This window comes from Akebia trifoliata, chromosome 3 (assembly GCF_017979445.1).
Source record: "Akebia trifoliata isolate Shusen 1 chromosome 3, ASM1797944v1, whole genome shotgun sequence".
Classification (NCBI taxonomy): domain Eukaryota; kingdom Viridiplantae; phylum Streptophyta; class Magnoliopsida; order Ranunculales; family Lardizabalaceae; genus Akebia; species Akebia trifoliata.
In genome coordinates, this window is record NC_141377.1 from 35,663,623 (window position 1) to 35,688,581 (window position 24,959).

Here is a 24,959-nt window from a genome sequence, read left to right on the forward strand (position 1 = left end):
TGTGTATTTATTTTCTCTGTGGAGTTGTGGCCTAATCATAAAAGTTGTATGTGGTCAACTTTATTGGCCCTATTGACTCAAGAATGTTTGGCCCACTTGTGGATCCAAATAATAGATATCAACACTAGTTTTCTAGGGATTAATAGACATCAACGCTAGTTTTCTAGAGATTAGAGCATGTTTTCTAGAGATTCATTTTCTTAGAAATCACTAGGAGTATCCTCCAACCTCAGCCATTCGATTGATGAAGAGCTTCAAATGTCACCAGATTGCTAGTTTATATATATGAATCGTGGGTTTGGATTTCAACAATGAAGCTAATGATGAAAAAATAGATGCTTTGGATCTGATCGATAGAAATCACTAATGTACAAAACTATGATCTAGTCCCATTGATATGTTTCACCTCGAGAAAAGTGATTTATTGGGAACTCGAGATCTTGAAATGAAAAACAATCAAATAAAGAATACAGGATTTATGTAGTTTAACAAATGGCCTATGTCCATGGAGAAGAAAGAGATCAATCCACTATCTACGATAAAGATTATAAGCTCTCAAACCTCTACAACTCTCTCAGCCACAAGGAATCTCACAAAGCAATCAAAAGATAAAAAATATAAATAAATAAAATAAAAATCTTTAGGCCGATCCCATAATGTCGGAAAAGGACTCTTTACTTCTGATTTGCCTCTTAAAGTCCAAGCCCAATCAGAATACTAAACATATCACAACAACGTCTCTAGAAGTTGATAGTTTGTTTGAAAGATTGATGATGATTAGAATCAGATATAAATACATAAAGAAATCAAGGACAAACCCGTAGATGGTATAAACCAACATGGTTAAACCAAATCAAGAGAGAATCCCTCTGAAATATATATATTGTTGGAAAAAACCCTATAAGTCGAAGTATAAATTAAACAAGAACACAAGAATCTCACACGACACAAGATATACGTGGTTCGATTAAATGATTGACCTATATTCACAGGAAAAAATGACGATTCACAATATTAACCAAAGAAGAGCTAGGTTACAATTTCTCTCTGTCTCTCTTATATCTCTCACACCCTTTAGGGTTTCATCTCTTACCCTTTATATATTTAGGGTTACAAATAGGTTAAACGGGTCGGATACAAAACCAAATCAAATGGACCCAATATTTTGCTTGGGGGATTCATCCCCGGTAATGGTAGGGAAACCTCATACATTACCAATTAAACGGGTCATGCAGGTCGTTAACGGATCATCAAAAGATCTGGGTTGAATCCACGACAACTCTCCATATACAAGAATAGAAGATATAACCCATATATATACAGGGGGGGTTGGATTTTTGAGAGGATGATCTCTTTGGTGAGGAGATCATCCTCACAAAAAATCAGCTGAATCTGAATTTTCTAAGTTCAAAAGTGATTTACAATTTTTGGGTAAAAATCAACAGTTCACAACTCTAAAATAATTTTGATGGGGTTAGAAGTTTCAAATTCAGCTGATTTTTGGTGAGGGGTGATTTTTCTAAGCCCAAAAGTGATTTACAATTTTTTGGTAAAAAACGACGGTTCACAATTCTAAAATAATTTTGATGGGATTAAAAGTTTCAAATTCAGCTGATTTTTGGTGAGAAGGATCTCCTTACCATAGAGATCATCCTCATAAAAAATCAGTTCAATCCGAAACTTTTAAGCCAAATATGGAGCCAACACATTTGTCTTATATAGTTTAAAAGTTTCGGATTGATTTAGAATTTTAGATCATCGATTTTTTTACTAAAAATTTGTAAATCCTTTTTGATAGATTTAGAAGTTTCAGATTTAGTTGATTTTTTTGTGAGGATGAACTACTCACCATCTAGATTATCCTCACAAAAAATCAACTCAATCCAAAACTTTCAAGTCATATAAGACAAATGAGTTGGCTTAACGCCACCCGCATATACAACCTACATAAACCATTAATGTACTCGACAATCTCAATCAACATTGATTTTAAGCCTGTGTTGACATCAAAGAACCATGAGAGTTTCATAATAGATGGACATCTCATAAGTATAATCAGGACCAATAGTCATGATAATGTGCATTCTTTAAACCTTTTATTTACTTCTCCCATCCCTTGCTTAAAATTTATCAAGAGTCTTGTAAGGGTCTCACTTTCTTATGCTTATTAGATTGTATTTCTTTGTGCTAATATTATAAGTCAATTCTTGAACTCCCCCTTACCACACATGATTTTTCATCTACATGGGAGCCATTCCTCATAAAGAAGATGTGCCTTAATGTTCTAGATCAAATTAATAGAAAGTAGTTGGTCTGGTATCAATCCTTGGCAATTAGTGTAAAAGTCTGATTTATTGAGAATTGGATGAATATTACATGAATTCTATTAGGATATTTATAGAGATTACATCAATCAAAGTATTAGAAACTAACCTAATATAGATATATTGATATATTAATTATCTATAATTCTTAATTTAGAATATCTTAATAGATATGACTAAATATTTTATTCTTAATCATCACCTCAACCTTCATTTTATTATGAGATACATTGACAATGATACAATGTATCTCATGCATCATAATATGATGCATCTCTTAAAATTAGGTTTGATCTAAGTAGGAAAAAAATTGTGTCTAATATGAATATATCCATGTTGAGATCCGAATTTTTTATTCAAATCTGGATTCAATACAAATCAGGTCGGATAATTCTAGAATGTTGGACTCTTTTTTTCTTCACTTCTTTATAAACTTATAATAATATTAATTCTATTTTATCATATACTCTTTCATTTTACAAGGATTCATGCTGTAAAAAAGTAGTAGAAAATGTCATTTTGAAAATTTTAAAATACAATTTCAAAGCAATACTTAACCAAATCTAGGTGGGGCGGATGATGGGTACGGCTCGACCTGGATCTGAGTTGGGTCAAGGGACATTAAACCATATACGACGCATTTTTCAGTCAGATCTTCCTGAGGCAGGGAATTTGGATTACCAAAAAGCATACCAAAGAATTGTTAAAACACGAAAATCCAAAGGGCATCAAATAAACGTTGACAACCTGATAACGCTTTAAAATAGATTAAAGCATTTTTTAAAAAAAACTTTAATTGTTGGATTTTATGTTTGAGGTTAAATAGATTGAAAACAAATTTATTATAGAGTTTGAAGAACCATGTAAACAGTCAAAAACGATGGGAGCTTGGACAAGTATAAATGTTTCAATGGAACCTTTCGACTTTGATCGAGATCAGGACGAAACATTGACATTGAAACATTAAATATTTCAGAGGAGATGGACAATCTCACAAGTATAATCAGACCAGTAGCCTTGATAATGTTTATTCCTCAAACGAGTTCTTCTCCATCTATTGCTTAATCTTACAGTTTATTGGAGTCTTGTAGGGGCTTCACTGTTCATCTCTCATATAAAGAGGTGGATTCCAAATCCATAATTAGGGGAAAAAAATACAATTAAAACTTTATTTATATGTGAGAGATTGACAAGGGTGATGCCTAGCATTCATGGACATTAGTTTCAAAAGAGTGTTCTATGTGCAGTAGAAATGAAAGTTATGGCAACCCAATTCCCTATATTACAGGAACCTTACCTGAAGTTTTGGAAAGTCAACAAAAATGAAAAATGTCTGATTTAAAAACCTTGATAATATGACGCTCCCCTCTGACAAACACCCCCATCACAGAACTGTAGATCAGATGCCTTGGGATACACAAGAAAAAGATTTATGATTCTGCATATCCCGAGGCAAACGATGTACGCTTCTGTGATGGGGGGCGTAGGGGTGTTTGTCAGAATGGGGACGACTCTTGATTTAAAACTAATTTCCTTATTTGGAGCTGTGCACATCACAAAATGACCATCTTTATACTTTCTGTGGGTAGACTGACTCATGAATGCTCATCTCCCTATTGCAGACTCAAACTAAAAATCAGGCTGATTGGTGATTTCTTGCCATCAGATCTCTTTATATAAAAACTTGCTCAAGTCTAGTAGCTAGAAATGTTCTTTAATCCAACATTTATACATCACCAATCAGACTGAGTTTTTGTGCGAGTCCAATAGGGGGACTAAACATTCTTGGGATAGTGGATCCGATCCCAATCTGTAGAAAATAGGTCCACATAAAATATTTCCATCTAAATAAATGATCACACAATAAACAAACCAACAAGAATAATAGGAACATGGCTCATTCATCAACTCCTTCATTTTTATTCTACCAACCAACTCTACTCACATAGGACTCTTCACTGCAACAACTCACATTAACTGATAAATTGGCACTACTAGCATGCCTCTTCTGTTTACAAAATAGATAATCTTGGGTTATTTTGCAGTAACTGCAATCTTCATCAATGCTTCACAATGTCCGATATGATTGCAGATAAAGTAGTTCTTACCCTTAACTAGTTCAATTTGTTCATTTCCAGAGTGATACATTGGGGATCCAATTGGGGTTTTGCAACTGTTGTAACCCTCACTGTTTACTACAACCACATTGTGGAACATCGGGTTGTACATGAATACTGCAACATGAATACAATTTTGATCAACAAAGATTATGGTCAACAACATGAATCCTATTTCACTACTTGAATTTAAACAAATGAGTCATGATATTTACCGAGTACATCACCGGCCTTGAAATGCTTTCCCTTGGGCCAATCAACCACATTAAAGGTCCAACCAGCTGAGTCTCCAACCGTATAGTTGGCCGCATGAACCGTGTGGCAACGAAGAAGGAGGCATAGTAGAAATGCAACTACAGCAACCAGAGCTAGTCTTGCAGTGTCTCTTCCTTGAGCCATCTCACTACAAATAACACTACTAACAATGGAAGAAGAAAAGATGGTAAATATTTACTAAGGAGGTTAGGGTTTTTATAGGAGTGTTTGCATGAATTAAATGGACTAGAAGACCAAAGTTACAACAATAGAAAGACATTACTGACAATCCCAGCTCACGTAAGTGACAGATGACAAAGATGCTAACAACCCAAACAGGTCATTGAGCTGTACTTTCAGGTATGCTGTGTCCACTTGGCAAAATTTTCCTCTGCTGAAACTGTCAATTAAAATGCTCATTAAATTTGGTCCCAGTGGAGGATTGTTTGAATTTTGAAATTATTTCAAAATCAGATCCTGAATAATAATAATAATAAGATTTTCACTCACCCATCGTGCACATTACCTTGAGATACAAGATAATTAATAGTACCTTGTGAATCCGAAATGACAAATGAAACATGATCGAAATGGATGACTCCCTAATTGTATCAAAATGACAGATGAAACAGATGAATCTTGAAGTATGCAAATTCCAAAAATCCCCTGCAAGTAAAGACACTAACAAGGATGTTTTTAGTGTGTAGATTAGCCAAAGAGTGAGCTTAAGCATCAATTGGTCAGAGGACCCCAAAGAGCATGTCATGTGGTGCCCAGATATTAAGTGTAGGATACTGACCTGCGTGTAACACAAGATTAGCACTCATCTAATTAATATTAGTAATTAATGGAAAAAACACCAATAGGGATGATTTGCCTTCCTAATTCTCCCAAAAGTTAGGTGATCCTATTTTCCCCATACGAATCCAAGCTATGAACGGAAAAAACACACAAAAACCTAACAAATTAATATTCACGTGTGCCTCTATGAAGGGTTGCCAATGTAATACTCTCGGCATGCATGCATATAAACTGTGTACAACAAAAACACACCCTACAAATAAATTCTCTCAAATACAATGAGGTCCCATCGACATTAACATCTTCGAAGGATCAGTATGTTTTAACATTCCTTGCCTGTGTTGGAATAAACTATAAATGACAAAGTGCAAAATAATGGAAACTGTGTTTTACCCCTGAAAAAGTCAAATAAATAAATCGTTTCCCTAAGAATTAAACTAATTGTATACTCATTTTCTTCAACCACTGGTCTCCTTCATTCACATTACCTATTGGGTTGAAAATAAAAAACCTGACTATGAGTTTTCTTTAACATCAATGATGTCTTCCACATTCAAAATTACAACTTATCCCCTTCTACACTCACCCCTCTAGAGTCTGGGCACTGGTTGAAAGATCATTCACTTCAAACAAAAAAAATATCACCAACTCAAGAATACATGTGAGAAAGGGATTGTTCCTCCATGAAAATATATAGATCTTTAGTAGTTTAGTTATGGACTAAATTCGGTTTTAGAATGTCCTACTTGTATATGTAACTCAAGCGACACAGCCTCTTCTATAAATCAAGAACCACCTATTACAATTAATTGTATAAAATATGATACAACATTTCACGGGCATAACACTCGTCCAAGACTTTACATTAACGGAAACAAAAAATTAATAACGTTCAAAAATCTCCGATTAAGCATCTTCACAAACGAGTTGGAGAGAACCCTACGCTACCAAAAAGGGCATTAGTTTTAGAACAAACTGCAGAGAAAGCAGAAGAATCAGCTCACTGGTTTCCTTCCCAATGAACACTAGTAATCTGCCTCCCAGTTCAAGGTTGCAAGTCGTTGAGTAAACCGAGTTACTCAATGATCAGTAAGGAAATCCTTCCCCTTTCGGCACAGTTACTGACAAAACTGAGTCAGATTGTATCATGATAGATGACCAACCCTCTTAACATTAATTCCATACCTACAAAATAAAGCTTGAAACTCAGTAAAAACATTTGTGCATTGGATCACTGAAATGAATGGGATCACAATCTAGTTACTCTTTGATTTGTCTATAAATCTCTCTCTTAAGAGAGAAAGAATGACAACTCCAAATCTCTTTGCAACTTTAGAGATTTAAAACTACTCATTTTCTTCCACCTTTTTTTTTTATAGATAAAGGGAAAGCAAGAAAAATACAAGCAACAACAAAAGGGAAGGTTAAGATGACCAACCCAAGAAAGAGAAGAAAAAAAGAAAAAAAAAAAAAAAAGAACAAAGCTATGACTCTGTTTTCTTTGAATTCATACATCCTCCCAAGTTGAATACTCATTTCCAACTACTCGTTCTCAAGATCATTCTAGCTTAGGTCAGAGATTGATAAATATCCATTTTGTCAAGAGTTGGTGGCAGCACTCTTAGACTTAGGAAAAAATCAGGAATTGTTTTCATTCATTCAAGACTGAACTCATTGATTCTTGGACGAATACTAATTGCTTTTATGGGGCTATGCCTTACCAGGTTATTGAACTTGCTCATATGAATGAAAATATTGGTGACATAACATAGATAGAGGAAGAGATGGGGTGTCAAAACACACGAGTTCTTCAATTCCAATGAAGTTGCAGAGTTGTACTATTCCATTAGAAAAACCATATGAACAGATATCTTAACACACACTTGTTTGCCTGGTCTCCCATCCTTTCCTCAAATTGATCAGCCTAGTATTAATTGTACCAGTTTCCATGAAGTCAATCAAAATTTGATAGAATCATATAAAATGCATATAGACAAGTTTACTAGTATATATATTGCTAAGCAAGCTAGACCAGTGGTCAGTAATTAGTAGGTGAAGGAAGGTTTTGAACCCGAGTCATGGTATCAACACTCAGACTTTAACCAACCTAGCAAGCAGGCACCTTCAGCTTATTGATAAAGGTTTACATGTGTGATTGGCATTGAGATTGAACCTTCCACATCTTCTTCTTGGCCAGTTCAAAAAGACTTTAAATCTATTTGGACTCGCTCATAGGGCCCTTTCAATTCTCTTTTCACTATTATAATCATCCAAAATACTGTTATGCACTAATTATATCTAATTTCCACCTCTCATTAGAAAAAACCTATTACAAAGGTATCAAAATAATTTTTCTTCCGAACATAAATGTAAATGTGCTCTGACTAGCTTCCTGGGCAACTTCTTGATCAAACTTCCTTATGGACTACCAAGGACCATATGAAATGCATCCATGGGGACGACAACACACCATATGCTCTCTTCATTGTATATCCCAACGGAAAAGCAATCCTTTCCGGGCCAATGAGAGATTGGCAAATCAAAATAGAAAATGGGATATTGCTGACAAAGGTGACTATCACAGAGTCCTCAAAAAGGAGAAAACGTTTGGTCACTAGCACAATTCTTGCATATTTTAACTTGACAAGTTGATAAGAGAGTGGATGTGGCTTTGTCAAGAGATACTACTTTTCATCATTTCTAATAAGACAGTTTCTAAATGATCTCATCAATGGAACATCGACACTTTTTTTTCCTACAACCCATAAAATACATTATTGAAAGAAAAATATGATGAGATCTCCTTTCATGCATGGGCCATCTTGAGAGAAATATAATTGATATTACTAAAAAATATACTAAGATCCATCACAAAAATCATGATAAAACCGAATAAGTCCATAAATATGCTAGAAGAATAGAAACAACGTATGAAGTTTCCCAAAACAATTATGATAAAGACTCTCAAAGTCAAATCCAATAACAAAGGGGATTACTCACAATCCCAAAAATCATGGAGATAGATGTACTTGGGATCAATGAATGAAAATCCCCAAAAGAGAGAATGATACTAAAAGATAAAGATAAAAAAGCTTTATAAATAAGAATACAAGCGCAGTTGAACATCAAAATTTCTATTAAAGAAGGACTACTGGACAAATGCTTAACTTGAGCGTCGGAGTGTCTTTGGCATGCAACTCATTGGCAATAATTTTGAAGTGACAAAAAGAAGATAGAGATATGAACAATATGTGGAATGGATATTGATGTATGAAGGTACCCAAAAAACCTATAGGGACGAATATATTGTCATTCCCTATCACGAGAAAACTCGAGATATGATCAATTCATGGTATATCCTACCATGACTTGTGTGTTCCCATTTTTAGACCATGCAGCTTGATAACAGTGAAATTTGTTTATTATATCTTAGTCTTCTTTGTAATCTCCAATCCTCATTGATGAGGTACCTGCCAAAGAAACTTCGATGCTCAAGTTAGGCAATGGTCTATTTGTCTTTCTTACTAAGAATTCAATTCTTAACTACGTTTATTCTACAATTCTTTGTTGCCTTTTTATCTTTATTTTTTAATCAAATTCCATTTTCACTTGAAATTCTAATTAATTGATTATAATCTCATATATCTCCATGATTCTTGGTATCACGATCGAGATCTTCTATATTGAAATGGACTGAGAGTGTTTAATATATATATATATATATATTTTTGACAACTTAATCTTCTAACATAATTGTTAACTACTCTCTAGGATCTATCCCAACATCTATGACGGAGCCATACTGAGCATGTCTCCAAATTCATATTGAGATCTTCAGCAATATCAATTTTCTCTTATCACAAGACAGTATGTGTATGATAAGGGATAGAATCATATTGATACATGTCCATAAAACTAACTCTCTTGGCCTCACAAGTCAACTTATTTAGCTTCTGAGATCATGCAATGCACATGCCACTCTAGGAACTTTCCCTACCTTTGAGCGAACATTATGGTTTTAGAAATGACACCCGTTTTTTTCATTGATGGCTACCATATTGTCTCTAGAGATAGTTGTTTCATGCATACAATGATGGCACTAGTTTTGGCAAATCATCAATGTTAAGTCAGTGATGTCACATCATCCTGAATGTTGTTTTCTTTTAACTTTAAATTGTCATCAATGTTTATGTCATTAGTGAGGGTGAAATTAATTGCACTAACTTAAGATGTGTCACTTTGAGATGTGAGAATTTTAGCACCTAAGAGCCATAAGAGGACTTGAGAAATTCTATCTCCTAATACTCACTATTCAAAGTCTAGGTACAGCCTAGATTGAAATCGAGATACTCCCTAATTCAAAGTTGGGGATTTCAGATATATCAAAATCCAAGTACATCATCTAACAATAGTGGGATTAGTATGAAATATAATTAGGCCAAGGGAATCTATGCTAACAAAAGAATATTTAGAAGGAATATAGTTGGCAAAGGAGTCCATCCCTTGGTTTAAAGGGAGTAATTACTATTTCTATAACATGAATGTTCTATTTAAAGGTCCATTTTCTGATTGGAGAAGGGAGAAAAAATTGATACATAAAGGCTTGTACTACGAAGAAGGTTAATGGATGAACTCTTTTGAGCCAAGGGAAGTGGTCTTCAATTTATGTAGCAAACCTCATAAGATGGATTAACACTTTCCCTCTCCCTTTCTTCTTATATTCATTTTTGTGACTTAAAGATAGATCCTATAAGATGCAAATCCTGTGGCATCAACTACAACCTATAAATTTTTCTTTCACTTCAAGCACTGTCAATGGGTAAATAAGGCTTGAGTGCTCTCCGCCATCTCCTTGAGATTTCATCAAGATTTATTTAGTGTAGAAGGGATACTACACAATTAGAGTTATCTCCTTAAAATATCATATAGAAAAATGACAGATAGAGAATGAGAGAAAGATCAATAATTGGTTTAGAAGCAATTGAAAGATGCAACCACCAACTTGTTAAGTTGGTTAAAGAGTGTGTTGACACCACAACCTAGGTTTAAAACCAACCTTCACCAACTAATTACGAACAACTAGCTTAGCTAAAACAACACCTAAACTTTAACTGATAGAATTTTAGGACCTTCTAGATCATTTACATCTTGGCCAGTTGACGAAGACCTCCATTCCATTAGATATTGTTCAAAGGCCATTTTCAACTCTTTTTTTTTTCTTTTGTTTCCTCTCATTGCTATGTGCAAAAGCATCCAAAATATATTTATGCGCTAATTGAACCCCGTTCCACACTGCTTCTTCAATTCTTTTCCCTTATTAGGAAAAGCTTGTTTCAAAGATTAGAAATATATTTCTGATTTCGAACATATATATATATGTGTGTGTGTGTGTGTGTGTGTGCTCTGAATAGCTTCGTAGGCAAATTCTCAATCACACTAAGAATATCATATGCATCCATGGGGACAACAGTCCACCACATACTTCATTGTACTCGCAAGGGAAAAGGAAACATAGTGTTTGGTTACAAAGACCATTTTTACATATTCTTTCTAATGAGTCAATATGAGTGGATGCATTTCTATCAAGAATTTTGATTTTTCACCATTTCTAACAAGACAAAGTTCCCAAATAATCTTGTTGACAAAAAATCAATGCTTCCCTTCGTAATATACAATTTCTAAATTATAAAGACAAAAATAAGATTTTATCCTCTATCATACACGTGTCACCTCGAGATAAGAGATGACTAATATTACCAAAAATCATGAGATGGATGGACAAGCGTGCACAACATGAATCCATTATAAAAGTGATAAAAAAAATCTAGAAAAGTCATTTAGATGAATATGTTAGAAGTTCAAAGGAACATACTAAGTTGCCAAAAATATTTTAAAAATAACAATAAACTCTTAAAGTCAGACCCAACAAAGGGTCTCAATCATGATCCCAAGAAACACGAAAATATATGTGATAGGGGTGACTCAATGTGAATCTTGAATAAAATGCAAATTCGCTAAAAGATAATGACTAAAAAGTCCATAAACAAGAGTAAAATAGACATACTTAAGTATTAAAATTCTTGCTAAAGAAAGACTATTACATTGTCACCTAACTTGAGCATCGGAGTATCTTTAACAAATACCCCATTGTCTAGAATTTCAAAGTAACAAAAAAGAGACTGACATACAGACTACCTGTGAAATGGATCTTGATGCATGTAGATACCCAAAAGTCCCCTAAATCTTTGGCTTTGTTTGTGGAACCACAAAGATACAAAGTTTTGGACAAGCAAAAGCCAACTACACAATCAAGGTGCAACATGGTCGTAGGCTATTCGAAAGTTGCTGTTGCAAGTTTAGATTATCCTTTACCAAAACTTGAATCTCATCATCATTGGAAGATTTTTTTTTTTTTTTTTTTAATAATTAGATAAAAGAAGATATTGAGAAAGCAACAATGAGAACATATAGACCATCTTCAAGAGTTGATCCAAGAAAATACTCGACTTTACCAATGGATGAAAAATGAAGGACCAAAGTGCATCCCAAAAAAAAAACATATTGTAAACCAAAGCTCAAGAACTACCCCGAGTTAAGAACCTGCAAGGAGAGGAAAGCCGATTGACGAATTTGATGCCATACCTTATCATGTGAAAACCCAAGATTCAATTGAATCATCAGTAGACCTTATCGATGAATATTTTTGCAATGCTTTATCATGAGAAAACCCAAGATTCAATTGATACATAGGTAGACCTTTCAAGACTCGTGCTTCTTTAATTGTGGAATGTGCACACCTTGATATCAATGCCATGAGTTGCTTGAATTTTAATGTTCTTTTTGTGGACTTAAATTCTCGTGGATGAGATATCTATCAAAGACACTACGACAATCAAGTTAAACAACAATTTACAGTCATTCTCAAGCAAGAATTCAATTTTCAACTATGTTTAATCTACTATTTTTAGACTTTTTTACTTTGTCTTTAGTAAATTCGTTTTCATTTGAAATTCTCATTGATTGACCTCAATAACTTTTGTCTACGTAATTCTTGGGATAATGATTTGAGGCTAGTTTTATATTGGAACTAATTGAGTCATTACTTGTATTTTATATTTTAAAAACTTAATCTTCTAACCTATCTGTTGACGACTTTCTAAGATCTATCAAGCTCAATGACAAATCCTTTTCATGCATGTCTCACAACTCATCTTAGGATCTTTGACAATATCAATCATCTTTTATTTTAAGTTAACATATGTACAATAGGGATATAATCATATTCTATTCCCACAACTGCCCATTTTGGGATCACAAGTCAAGTACTTGAACTCCCAAAACCATTGAATTCACATTTCATTCCATGAATCTTACATGCCTTTGGGAGAAACACTTTGCTTTTCTCATTAAGGTAAATTCCACCACATTTTCATCTTTTGAAGCACTATTTGGTTTCATCCATACAATGATACCACTCATTCTTTTAGAGAGAGAAAAAACCCATCAACGTCTACATCATTGATGTCTCATTTTCGTGATGAGTGTCTTTTTTTATTTTTTTTTTCCTGAAGGTAATCCTAAACCATTATCAATGTTTATATCATGAATAAGGAAGTTGCTAGATCTCTTTCAGCTAAACTTGTTTTAGTCCATCATCATAGTGTGTACAATAAACTGTGCTAAATGAAGGATGTACATGTGTGGCACCTTGAGATGAGATGTAAACATCTAACAATCTAAGAGTCATGAGCAGGCTTGAGAAATCTAAGCTCAAATACTCCCTAGTTCAAAATTCAAAGTTCAGAAAATACTGCCTAATTCAAAAATTGACACTCCCCCTTTCCCCTATAGTCTGATAGATATTGCAGCTACCATTACCAACTTGATTTGTAAACTATCAAATCAAATCGAGTCGAGTCGAGTTTAGATGGAAAACACAATTAAAATAAAATAAGAAATATTATCAGAGAAATCGAGATGAAGAATCGATCAAAGCTTGAACCCGACATCACCAAATATCATCCGAGTCGCAGACAGTTTTACCCTTACCCACAGCTGTGAAGCACTGCAAGCCACAAATCAATACCTTAAAATAGTCAGTTGGACTGCTTTGGCTATGTGTATGTATGTATGTGTTTGTGATTGAAAGAGAGAAGAAAAATGACCAACCGAGATGACATCTCTCTGTATGACAGTGAATGGGAGCCATGCCGTTTGGGTGGAGCTTATCAAGAAAAATATGCATACATTACTCCTAGAAAAGAGATGTATGGTTTTCGAACCCTAGATTAGAATCACGCACATGGTTTCTAAACCCGGTTTCCTCTCTCTTAACGACACCCACCACACTCCCCCACAAAGTCGGGCACTCTCCGACTCATCTCGTCTCGAACGAGACAAACATTTTCAAATCGGTTAAAATCATCATCTCGTCCATGTCAAAAATTGAGTCATTTCAGCTAAGTTTTCCGATACGTTTGAGACGTCTAGTTCAAAAATGGAAAAAATAAACATAGGATTTTAAATCTCGTTTGAAAATTTGGCTTGTCCATCCGTCTCGTCCATGCTTGATACCGATACAATTCGGACAATACGTCTCGATCTCAGACGAGTTTTGAAACTATGATTAAAATAAATTTATCACTAATGCTAGAATGATACAAACGGAGACACTGGTCGCACAAATGACATGGTGGCTCACTCATAACTGTATATGTTTTTTACTCGTATCTCACAGAAAAGCATCTACGGTCATGTGTGCGTGTGCACGGTTTTAAAACTCGATTTCGCATCTCGTTTCATCCATGCCTAATATCAAGTTGATTCGGATAATATGTTTAGTCTCGTTGAGTCGTCTCGTTTCGACATTGAGACAATGGTTTTTAACCATTTAAAAAAATCTAATGAAGAAGATGAAGTTTTTCATCCCATTTGGACCCAAACCCTTTGTTCTTTGGTTCACTTAATTGAGAAGATGAGCAAAATTCGATTTGTGGGTGAAAATGATAAGGTTTCAATCATGAAAAGTGGTAAAACTCATTGGTCTCGATTATCTCGGATGAGATTTTCGATATCTCGTCTCGTCCGAGACATCTTGTTCGTTTCGCGAGATTTAGCCAACTAAAAAAAGATCGTTCGTCTGTCTCATCAATGAGTTTTGAAACAATGTCACCATGTCATTGTGTCACCCTTGTATCCCTATTTGTGTCACCCTAGCATGACTCTAAATTTATATATATATTTTTTGTAATAATGTTGAAATAACCTGAAGTTGGAACCTCATATTGCATTTCTTGATGTGAAAATATATGGGAACCATAGATGTTTTTCATCGAATCTTCATGAAAAACATATATGGTTCATGTAGCTACATAATTTTTGAATCTGAAGATCACCACTATGGGGATATGGAGTCGTCACCATTCTTTTTTAAAAAAATGGTGTGAATGGTCACTTGGAAAATATTTTTTGAAAAATTGACATTTTGAGCATTATAGTGACTCTCGTACGGATTCGAGCATTGATCTACCTAAAAGTTAGGTAAGGGTTCTATTAGAGATCGGGGAAGGTGCTAAGCACCCCTCTCTCCTCACCAAAATGTGGTAACCTTAAAATACATAGTCATTTTAGAAGAAAAAAAAAAGTTGAAAAATACGATTTGTACCCCTCAAACGAAAGGGACATTAATTTTGGTCTAAGTCATGAGAATCACCTCATTGAGAGAAAGAATCTCAATATGACTTTACTTTAAGGTCAAAGAATTTTAAAAAACTTTAAGCTTTGATGGTTATGAGTCCATTCTTATGAAAGAATGGTCAAAATACCTTAGTCTCAAAATTAGTTTTTGTGATATGTGCAACTTGTGAGTAGAGATTAAAGATGACGAAGTTTTATTTTGAAAATGACTCCAATCCCTATAGTTTCGACCGAGTCGAAGCCTGATCTATCAGAGGTAGGGAAGGGTTGACATTACATCTTATGCCTTTCTAAACAAAAATTAAAGAGAGTGTGGGAAAGTAGAAGAGGGAAAATGGAAGGGATAAAAAAGGGGATTAATATATTTCTCTTTTTGTCCTTGTCCTACCTTGTTCTTGACTTATTTTTCTTAAAGATTTCTTCTTGATCTTCAAAATGAGAGTTCTTAACCTTGAAATTTGAACTTTAAGAGTGAAAGTAGGGAGTATTATAATGTAGGGATTAAGATTGTGAGAGAGGTGATTTTAAAATGTTGAGTAAGAATTTGAGAGAAATTTTAGAGAAATTGAGTGGTTGAGAATTTTTTTAGAGTTTAGAGATTTGAAAGAGAAGGTTCAAGCATTGGGAGTTTTGTGAAGAATAGGGGGGTTTTATAGGTTTTTTAGATGACTTTTAGGGGGTAGGAAGAGGCAAATGTAAAAGTTGAAAGGAAATGACATAGGTTTAAGGTATGAGGTTTTGAATTTTGGAGTTTAGGAAGGGTAATTTTGAGAAAGGGGTTAAGTGAGTTGTTTTTTTTACCTATATCCATGAATAAGATTTAAATGGGTTGGTTAAGCAACTAATACTTATGTTGAGTGAGGGTTAAGTTAAGGAGTATGGGTATTTGATTAAAATAATGGTTTGTGTAAGGGATTAGATGGTTAGGTTTTGAGAGGCTGAGTTGGATGGTGATATATGTCCAATTATATGTGATGAATAGGTTAGGTGAGTTGATTAAGAATAATGGGTGTGAGGATGAATTGTAATGAAGATTTGATGATGTTGGATGATAACATGTGGCGTGGGTTGATTAGCTTTTGAGTGTGATGCTAAGGTTAGGTAAAATGATTTTGAGAAGTAGATTGTGATGGTGACAAATGCCTATCTTGATGATCATATGTTATATGGACTTTGATTGGTTAAGGTTATGGATATGAGTATGGGCTTGAGTAGGGGTTTGAATTAGAATAAGTTTTTGCATGTTGGACTTAGGATTTGGTTATGGTTTAAGTTAGGTTGGTATTGGATTAGATTAGGGTTAGGTTGGAAATTGATTGGATGGGCGTACCTTGGAATTGAATTGGGTTAGGTTAGGAATTGATTTAGGATAGGATTTGAAGAAGGTTTGGGGTTTGGAAGTGGTGGATTCTAGATGGATGGACTTGGTAATGGGCTTAGGACTTGATTCTAGATTTGATGTTAGAGTGAGAATCGGTTCAGAAAAAAGTTAGAAATTAGATATGCCTTGTTGTGGGTTCATATGTCTATTAAGAGTCTTAGGACCTTTGATTTGAACAATAAAATTGAATTTTGAAGATTTGAGTCCTTAGTCCCGTTGATGATTTTTTTTTTTTTGTGGATAAAAACATGTTTTGGACTCTTTTTCGAGTAGGGGCCCGATCAAATTGGGGTGTCTACAGTTCCCATACACTTTCACATCAAAAAAGTGTGATATGAGATTCCACCTTGAGATCACTCCAGCACGACTCTTTTTGTATCTATCTCTATGTCCATAGTTACAAAGTTGAAGTAGGGTTTAAAACGACAAGGGAAAACTTCGGAAAAAAACATAAAAAATGAAAGAAAAAAAGGATCAAACATAAAAGATAAAAAAATTATGAAACATATATATATGGAAATGTTAAGCACCCAACCATTTATCCAACAATTTGCCCAACATGTTTTGTCCTACATGGGTTAGAAGTTTTGAAATGGGCTGTTTTTTGGTGAGGATGATCTCTATGGTTAGAAGATCTTCCTCACCAAAAATCAGCTCATTCCAAAATTTCTAGTCTCATGTTTACAAGTTGAAAAACCGTGCACCGTCCAATTTTTGTAAACCATTTTTGATGAGGTTAGAAGTTTTGGAATGGGCTGATTTTTGGTGAGGATGATCTCCTCACCATAGAGATCATCCTCACCAAAAATCAGCCTATTCAAAAACTTATAACCCATGTAGGACAAAACACGTAGGGTTAAGTGTAGGGTAAAACGTAGGGTGTTGAACGGGACCCATATATATATATATATATATATATATATATAGAAATTTATTTTAATTTGTGACTATGAATATTGATTTAAATACAAAATTACCTTAGTTAATATTTTAAATGACAAAAACACTATTATCAAATATTGAATGATAAAATATAATATAAATTAGATTATTTATTAAATAAAATATCTATAAAAAAAATTTACTATGATTTTTTTTATGACAAGGGTTCCAGATTCGTAGACCCGAGTAGCAAAAGCAAGGCAATTGGCCTCTTACAACACCATATCTTGTCCAAATTTCCCGGGTACATAAAATAACCTCACAAACCACATATACCGGGTAAGCAAGGATAAATTCCTGTGGAGGTAAGTAGGGATGAGGGGGCTTGAACTCAAGACCTCTCTCACTTTGAAATAACGCCTTGACCATTGGTTCTTTTTTAACTATCTAATGTACAAAATTACCTTAATTAATATTTTAAATTTCAAAAAAATCCTTAGAATATATTAAATGTTAAAATATTGTATGAAATAGATTATCTATTTAATTTTTAAAAAATACTTATATAAAATATACATCATGCATAAATCTTAAGTTTTTTAATGCACGTGTGAATGCACGTGTGAATTGAGGAACGATTTTCCTGAAGAAAATTGGCAATTTAGGATCCAAGGATCTTATCACATAAATATAAATAAAAGTAAAAAATAAAAAAAGAAGGGGAAAAAAAGGGGGTTTCAAGCCCAATCACATTCACACAAGGCTAAGAGCTGACGTGCTCTCAATCTGGATAGGGCGAAATATTATTTTCACATCAATTAACAATCATTAATTGGAAAAGATCAAAGACATATTCGGGATCACTAAAGTCTAGAAATAAAGTCCAAAGCCCAAAGCCCGACCTCGATTGTGGTCAGAGCCGAAGTAGATTACAACTGCTTTACAGCTATGGATGGAGACCAAATTTAGATTCTGGGTCCATGCTACCATCCTAAGGTCCATAGTTTGAGAGTTAGACCGATATCACACTTTCTTAAGACATTCATATGTATAGACAAAGACGAGGGGTTGTTAACAACGTTTTGTGATGATGAGATACTAGGGTGAACATTAACAAGAGTTTAGCACTACTAGAGAGATTGTCTGAGGTAGAGGACAAGATGACAATCCACGGAAGACTATTGCTGGTGGAACTCTATGCCAAAGGCTAAGTTGACCACCGAACAAACAATTATCGATGATAAGATCCACATCGTGTCTAAGGTCTAAGAGGTCAATATTATTGGCCTAGAGATCTGCTATTATATCCAAATAGCTTTTAAGATTTTAAAGGTTTTTGGATGATATGAAACGAAATTCTTCTGATCCTAAGCATCATAAAATAAATAACAGTTAATTTTTTTCAAATGTTGTTGACCGAAAATCAGATACTGACCTCAAAAACTGGTTCTTAAAAGCATGATCTTAACCATAGACAATGTGATCTTTCATTTCGTTTTAAAGAAGAAAGTGTGCATAAGGATAAAACAAGATAAAACAACAGAATTATGTTTTATGAAACTAAGTAAACAAGATTGAAGAATAAAAAAATGAACATCTCCTTAGTAACTCTAATAGATATTATTGTGTACATATAACAATAGTTTTTTTTTTTTTTTACTTTATAAAAATGGTGGGATTTTAGAAAACCCCAGTTGTTACATCCATAGAAAAAGGAGTAAGAAAAAAAATATATTCCCAGCAAAGGCCCAACGAACATTGACTCACAAGCATGCCAATATTGCTTCCCAGGCTCATTAGCAAGCTTGTCGAGTCTTCTGCCCATGCCAACAAAACATAAATTGACATGTAATGATCCAATCCAATACAATATATCTGACGCAGTCGAAGCAAACTTTGAATTCGAAGTGGGTTCATGTGAAGTATAACAAGGGTCATTACCGAAAATCGATTCAAGAGGATCTCCATGGTTAAAATCAAGTCTCTATATCTGTTAATATGTGAACATCAAGCCCCAACCCAGAAAAGAAAACCATATTTACATGGATCGGCTGTGTGCCTACGTCCACTATACTAGGCCTCTCTGGTTTCCCATCTGATTGGGCTCTCCCTTTCCCCAAAAAGGGAGTTATATCAAATGAATCTGAATCCCAAAATATCAAACTGCCCCTGGGCATGTGTGCAATACTTTCCTAATGTACAACACATCCCTAGTGATAAAATGCAAGACATTTATCACAACATAAGGCCGATGGAAGCTAGAGAGTTCTTACACCATGATGAAGAGCCATTGGTCTGAAGATGTGGGCAGGGCATTGGAGATACATTCGTACCGACACCTGAGATGAATTCACATTGCCACTTTGCCGATGAAGATAATCCCAATAGAGTAACATTGTTCATACAAATCCCCTTGAAGGGGGCGTCCTTGATACCCTCAAGGATTGGTGCCTTTCTTGTGTCCACACTGACCACATTACTTATGTAAATGCCTTTCACAATGGGAAGGGCCTTGGGATCCCATCCCTCATCAGGATGATCATTAGAACCTCTACTGAATCTTATGGGTATCTTCACCCTTTCCATGGTTATGTTACTTATGGTGATGTTGGTTATGTATCCGCCTCGCCCGTTATCAGTCTTCAAGCGCACCCCGGACGCAGAATCTCGAATTAGTAAATCCTCCACAACCACATTTGATATCCCTCCAGACATCTCACTACCAATTCCAACCCCAGAGCATGTAGGAGTTGTACCAGACACATTCCTCACTACAATGTTTGAGCTTGGACGGGCCATTTTTATTCCATATTGATCCCACCCACTTTTAATTGCTACAAGATCATCCCCGCTCTCGATGTAGCAGTCTTCAATACAGACATTTGTGCTGGAATCTGTGAAATATTAATAAGAGATTAGTAGTTTTCAAGGAATATAGAGATAAGAAGTTCCATGTCTTTGATAATTTCATACCTGGATCTATTCCATCTGTGTTAGGAGAATTAAGAGGAGCTAAAATTGTCATTCCTTTGATCACAACATTACTGAAAATAAATGAATGGATTCCATATTAGTCCTTTAAAAAGTAGAAGAAATTATATCAAACATTAAGAACAGCAATAGATTCTCTTTTTAGGGGGTAAATGGAGGCTAAGACAAAGAAAAAATAGGGAGATTATATTGCTATACCAACCTTTCTTTCATAATAATACACCAATTAAATTTAATCAAACACCAAATTAGGGTATAAACATACTAAAAAATGGGGTAGGGGAAAAAACCTGCAGTAAACAGGATGAATGGTCCAAAAGGGAGAGTTGAGGAAGGTGAGATTGGAAATGAGAATGTTGTGAGAATTCATTAATTCAAGGAGATGCCCCCTTGTGTGCTCCAGTGTTCTGTTCCACCATAGGTTCCACCACATTCTCCCTTGACCATCAATGGTTCCATTATCTCCTATAACAACCAAAACAAATTTTGATAAACAGAAAACAGATCATATTGGGTCTAACATCTATTGGAGCAAATATCAGTTACTACCATTTAGCATACAAGCTAAATTCTCCGTCTTGTTGAACTAGTCGTGATTAAATAATGAGTTTTTTCCTTCAACGATTTAATCACAATTTTTTTTCAAGAAATCATGACTTATACGAACTTCTTGATTAAATAAAAAACTTTATGATTAAATTGAATTAAAATGAAAGATGAAATTGAAACACTAGTCAGAGAAGGTGATGGTGGCTATTTTATTGATGAAGCATTAGATAGTGAGGATGACATTGAAAATTTTTATATTTTGAATGATATAAACCTTGAATATGTTGTGGAGTTGTGATTACTTGCTGTGGATGGCAAGGAATATATCTATATGATAACAACACCAAGTATGAACAATTACACAAACTTAAGCCTAGCCCAATTTCCTTCAGAGCTTTTTCCGATTTCACCAACTTTTTCAAAATTTTCCCTTGCCGACTCATTCCTGAATCCCAACTCGGTGACTAAGCCATTTAGTATGTGAGGTACAAACATATAGTTACTAATGGAAATGCATTATATGTTAATTTTATTATAAAGAATTCCCCATTCATCTAGACACAAATAACACCAAAATGATGGTCTACTCGCAATGTGGTAAAAATGATGCCATCAATTATTGGGACACATGGAATTAATTTGCTGGAAGGACTTGATTTGAAATCCCTCTCCCTAAAGAAGAGGATGAGGACTTAATTATAAGCCACTAAAATACATAATAAAAGAAGAATTTTTTTGTATGAAAACATATTCCAATCTAAAGAAAGTGCTCATGTTTTTTTTGTTTAATTGGACCTCAATAAATGGTTCAAAAATTCATAATTCCATGTTTATGTCACATGGATTCATTATGAGCTAGGTAACAAGGGATACCAAAACAAAATTCCCCCAACATACAGAGGCTGAAAAGTGTATTGCACTAGTAGCAAACTCTAGTCCCTCAATAAGAGTATGCTCAACAAGCTCCAGTTTAATTAGCATAAAGAACAATAAAACGTAGATTTGGAGATCAAGAGATGATCAATTCTACATGGGAAAACCTTCTTTGCCTTTAATCTAAAGACATAGCCTCTTCCAAATTGTTGGATAAGAGAGGTTTTTTTTTTAATGTACATCGTGGGGGACATTTCTGATGTGGATGTGTGTCAGAACCTTAGATGCTGTCATCGAGATCTCACTCGCATGTCGATGAAAAACATCTATGTTCTGACACACATCCACGTCAAAAATGTCCCCATGTTACTCCAACACATCTCTTTTTTAATACTCAAAATAGGGTCATTTACTATAGTAACTCATATTTTGGACAAAAATGCCCACCCACAATTTCTTTAGTAAATCTGGTGAGCTCCAATTGCCATTTGATGGGTTTTGGTAGAAGGCATGAAGATATCTCTTTTTATTTCAATGGGGGAGGAAGTTACAATTAAAAAAAAATTATTTTTCTAGGAATCACTAAAGAAATTGTAAGGTGGGGGAATCTCTGTCAACAAAAAAAAAAAAGCTATATTTTGCCATTGTCATAAACCTATGGAATTTTTATGGTAAAAGTTCAAAATAAAATGAAGAAGAAATTAAAGACAGCACAATTATAGCAAGAGGTACCAGTAATGATAACATCAGAGAGAGCATCTCCATGAATAAGGCTTATGTGTCTTCCACCCAATCTCTCCCTCCCTCTTCCATATGATGGCAATGCATCTATCACAGGCCACTCTTTAGGATTCTGTTTCACCACCCCCACCACCACAATAATTTAAAATTTAAAAATTAATTATTAATTAAATTAAATAATCATTTTTTTTAATTAATTTGAAATACTAAAATATCACAAACAAGAAATATGATGAACACTTTTGATGGAGTATGGGGGCCCAAACTGGGAGCCCAATTATGGCAAATGGGACCTTTGGTATTTAATAGGCCCTGGGGGAGAATAATTTAAGGAAAATGCTGGAATGACACAGGGCATTTACTGCTATTCTCACAAGTCTGACGTGGGATGTGCACATAACCATAGATGTATTTCCTCACGATACGAGTAAAAACCATCTACGGTTATGTACGCATGTCCAAGTCAGAATTGTGAGATCACAGTAAATCCTGTGTCACCCCAGCATGACTCATATTTTCCTTTAAAGAGAGAAATTAAACTTCCCTACTTTATCAAGTTCGTAGCCAGCAAACCTTTACTTTATGAATCAGACTAGCACGACTAGCTTAGTAAGATTTGAAATCTTACTAAGGGTCTTTAAGCCCACATGGATTATCAAATTGCCAATCCAACACCACATATAAAAAAAAAATGATTAAAACAAATCATAATCTCTCAACCTAATCAAAATTCTATTAAAATAAATAATAAAATTGAACCCAATAATAAAATATCCACGAAGAACAAAAGAAAAAAAAAATCAAGAAAAAAAAGTTTTTTTTTTTTTCCCCTTTTTCTTACCTGAGAACCCAAAACAACGGCACCATGTTCCAGAAAGAGAGTAAAATTACTGGTAAGATTGAAACTACCAGTAACCCATCTTCCTTGTGGAATATTAAGCTGAGATCCTCCTATATCTCCGAAACGTTTCAGATGCTCAATCGCCCTCCGAAACGCTTCTGTATTCGACGTATTTCCATCACCTACCCCTCCAAAATCTTTTATTGACATCACAACCTTCCTCTCTGATCCCTGCTGAAAAAACCCAGAACAACTTCGTGGGTCCTTCGAAAAACCAATTTTCTCTGTACCCGAAACTACCCATATCGGAAAAACCGGTTTTGTAGATATCTGAAGCAAAGAAACCGTTATAACTGTTAGAAATATCAAGAAAACCGCCCATGAAGGTCTTGTAAAACCACCCCAAATTATAGCAAAAAAGGGTTTCTCAACATCCATCCATACAAAACGAAGAAGAAAAGAAGATAGTTTAACAGCAACATATGTGGTATCGGTATCGGTTTTGTTTGGGGAGGAGTGATAATTTACGCGTTTGTGCGTGATACGCGTGGCTAGGGCGGTGTAGGTTAAGAGAATTTGGAAAATAGACAAAAGAGATAGAAAGACGTGCGGTTTGAGAAAGCTCGATGCGTCTTGTTCGGTGTGATCCGTGAAAAAACTTACTACTTTTTGTCTTTGGTCGTAGAGCTAAGCGCGCAAGCAAGGAAGGAAGTTTTCTCCGCCCTTCACGGATTCTTTTTTGAATCTCTAGAGTCAACCACGTTGGACATTGGCGGTGTCACTCGTTTGATATTAAATTGAGTTGCGTCTATGTGGCACGTTTTTATTGGAGAATATGCACAACTTGGTTAGGAGTCCTACGTGTTTCAAACTCCATCTAAAGCATGCCACGTACACGCCGGCTCTATTTATTTTAGAGAATTTTATTAAACGTAGGATTGAGATGAGAAGATATTTTTAAAGATTCTTATAAATGTGAATTACAAATACATCCGAAACATATGAGAGTGTAGTTTGAATTTAGAAAAATTACTAACCTTTGCAGTAACATTAAAGTGGACTTGCGTTGTACGTGAATTATAATATAATTCTAAACTTTTATATTATTATATTTAAAACTTGTAGAATCGTAATTTCAAACAAGAATAATATTTTTATTTATGAATATATAATTTATAACATCTTCTACATTTTAATTTTCAAAAAACAAAAATATTACCATGTCATTTTTTAAAAGGGGAAAAATATATATGTTACTTATTTTGTGAATAATATTTTTACATTTAACATGTTGTGACAGATATCAAGCTACATACGGAAATTCGATTATTGAAATTAATTCCTTCTAACATCAAAATAATTAATTCCAATAACAATATATCAAGAATGTGCTACAAAATAAATGCAAATAAGAATAAAGAAAATAGAGAAATGAACGCAATTACAATACAAGATATACGTGATTCACTCACAATGGAACTACATCTACAGGCAAATCGACAAGTAGA

At 34.5% G+C, this 24,959-nt stretch overlaps 2 protein-coding genes across 2 annotated transcripts; both read right to left on the reverse strand.

Moving 5' to 3' along the window:
- Positions 1-4,224: 4,224 nt before the first annotated feature.
- LOC147406618 (basic blue protein-like) lies at positions 4,225-13,819 on the reverse strand. The gene is made up of 3 exons (XM_086434750.1): positions 13,667-13,819; positions 4,657-13,562; positions 4,225-4,558 (listed from the first exon to the last, which is right to left on the reverse strand). The coding sequence occupies exons 2-3, from the start codon at positions 4,838-4,840 to the stop codon at positions 4,359-4,361; spliced, it is 384 nt and encodes a 127-aa protein (XP_086290876.1). The 5' UTR covers positions 4,841-13,562; positions 13,667-13,819; the 3' UTR covers positions 4,225-4,358.
- A 5,513-nt stretch (positions 13,820-19,332) lies between these two features.
- Positions 19,333-24,135, reverse strand: LOC147406619 (Pectin lyase-like superfamily protein). The gene is made up of 5 exons (XM_086434752.1): positions 23,452-24,135; positions 22,602-22,722; positions 20,738-20,912; positions 20,430-20,500; positions 19,333-20,350 (listed from the first exon to the last, which is right to left on the reverse strand). The coding sequence occupies exons 1-5, from the start codon at positions 23,887-23,889 to the stop codon at positions 19,692-19,694; spliced, it is 1,464 nt and encodes a 487-aa protein (XP_086290878.1). The 5' UTR covers positions 23,890-24,135; the 3' UTR covers positions 19,333-19,691.
- Positions 24,136-24,959: the final 824 nt, after the last annotated feature.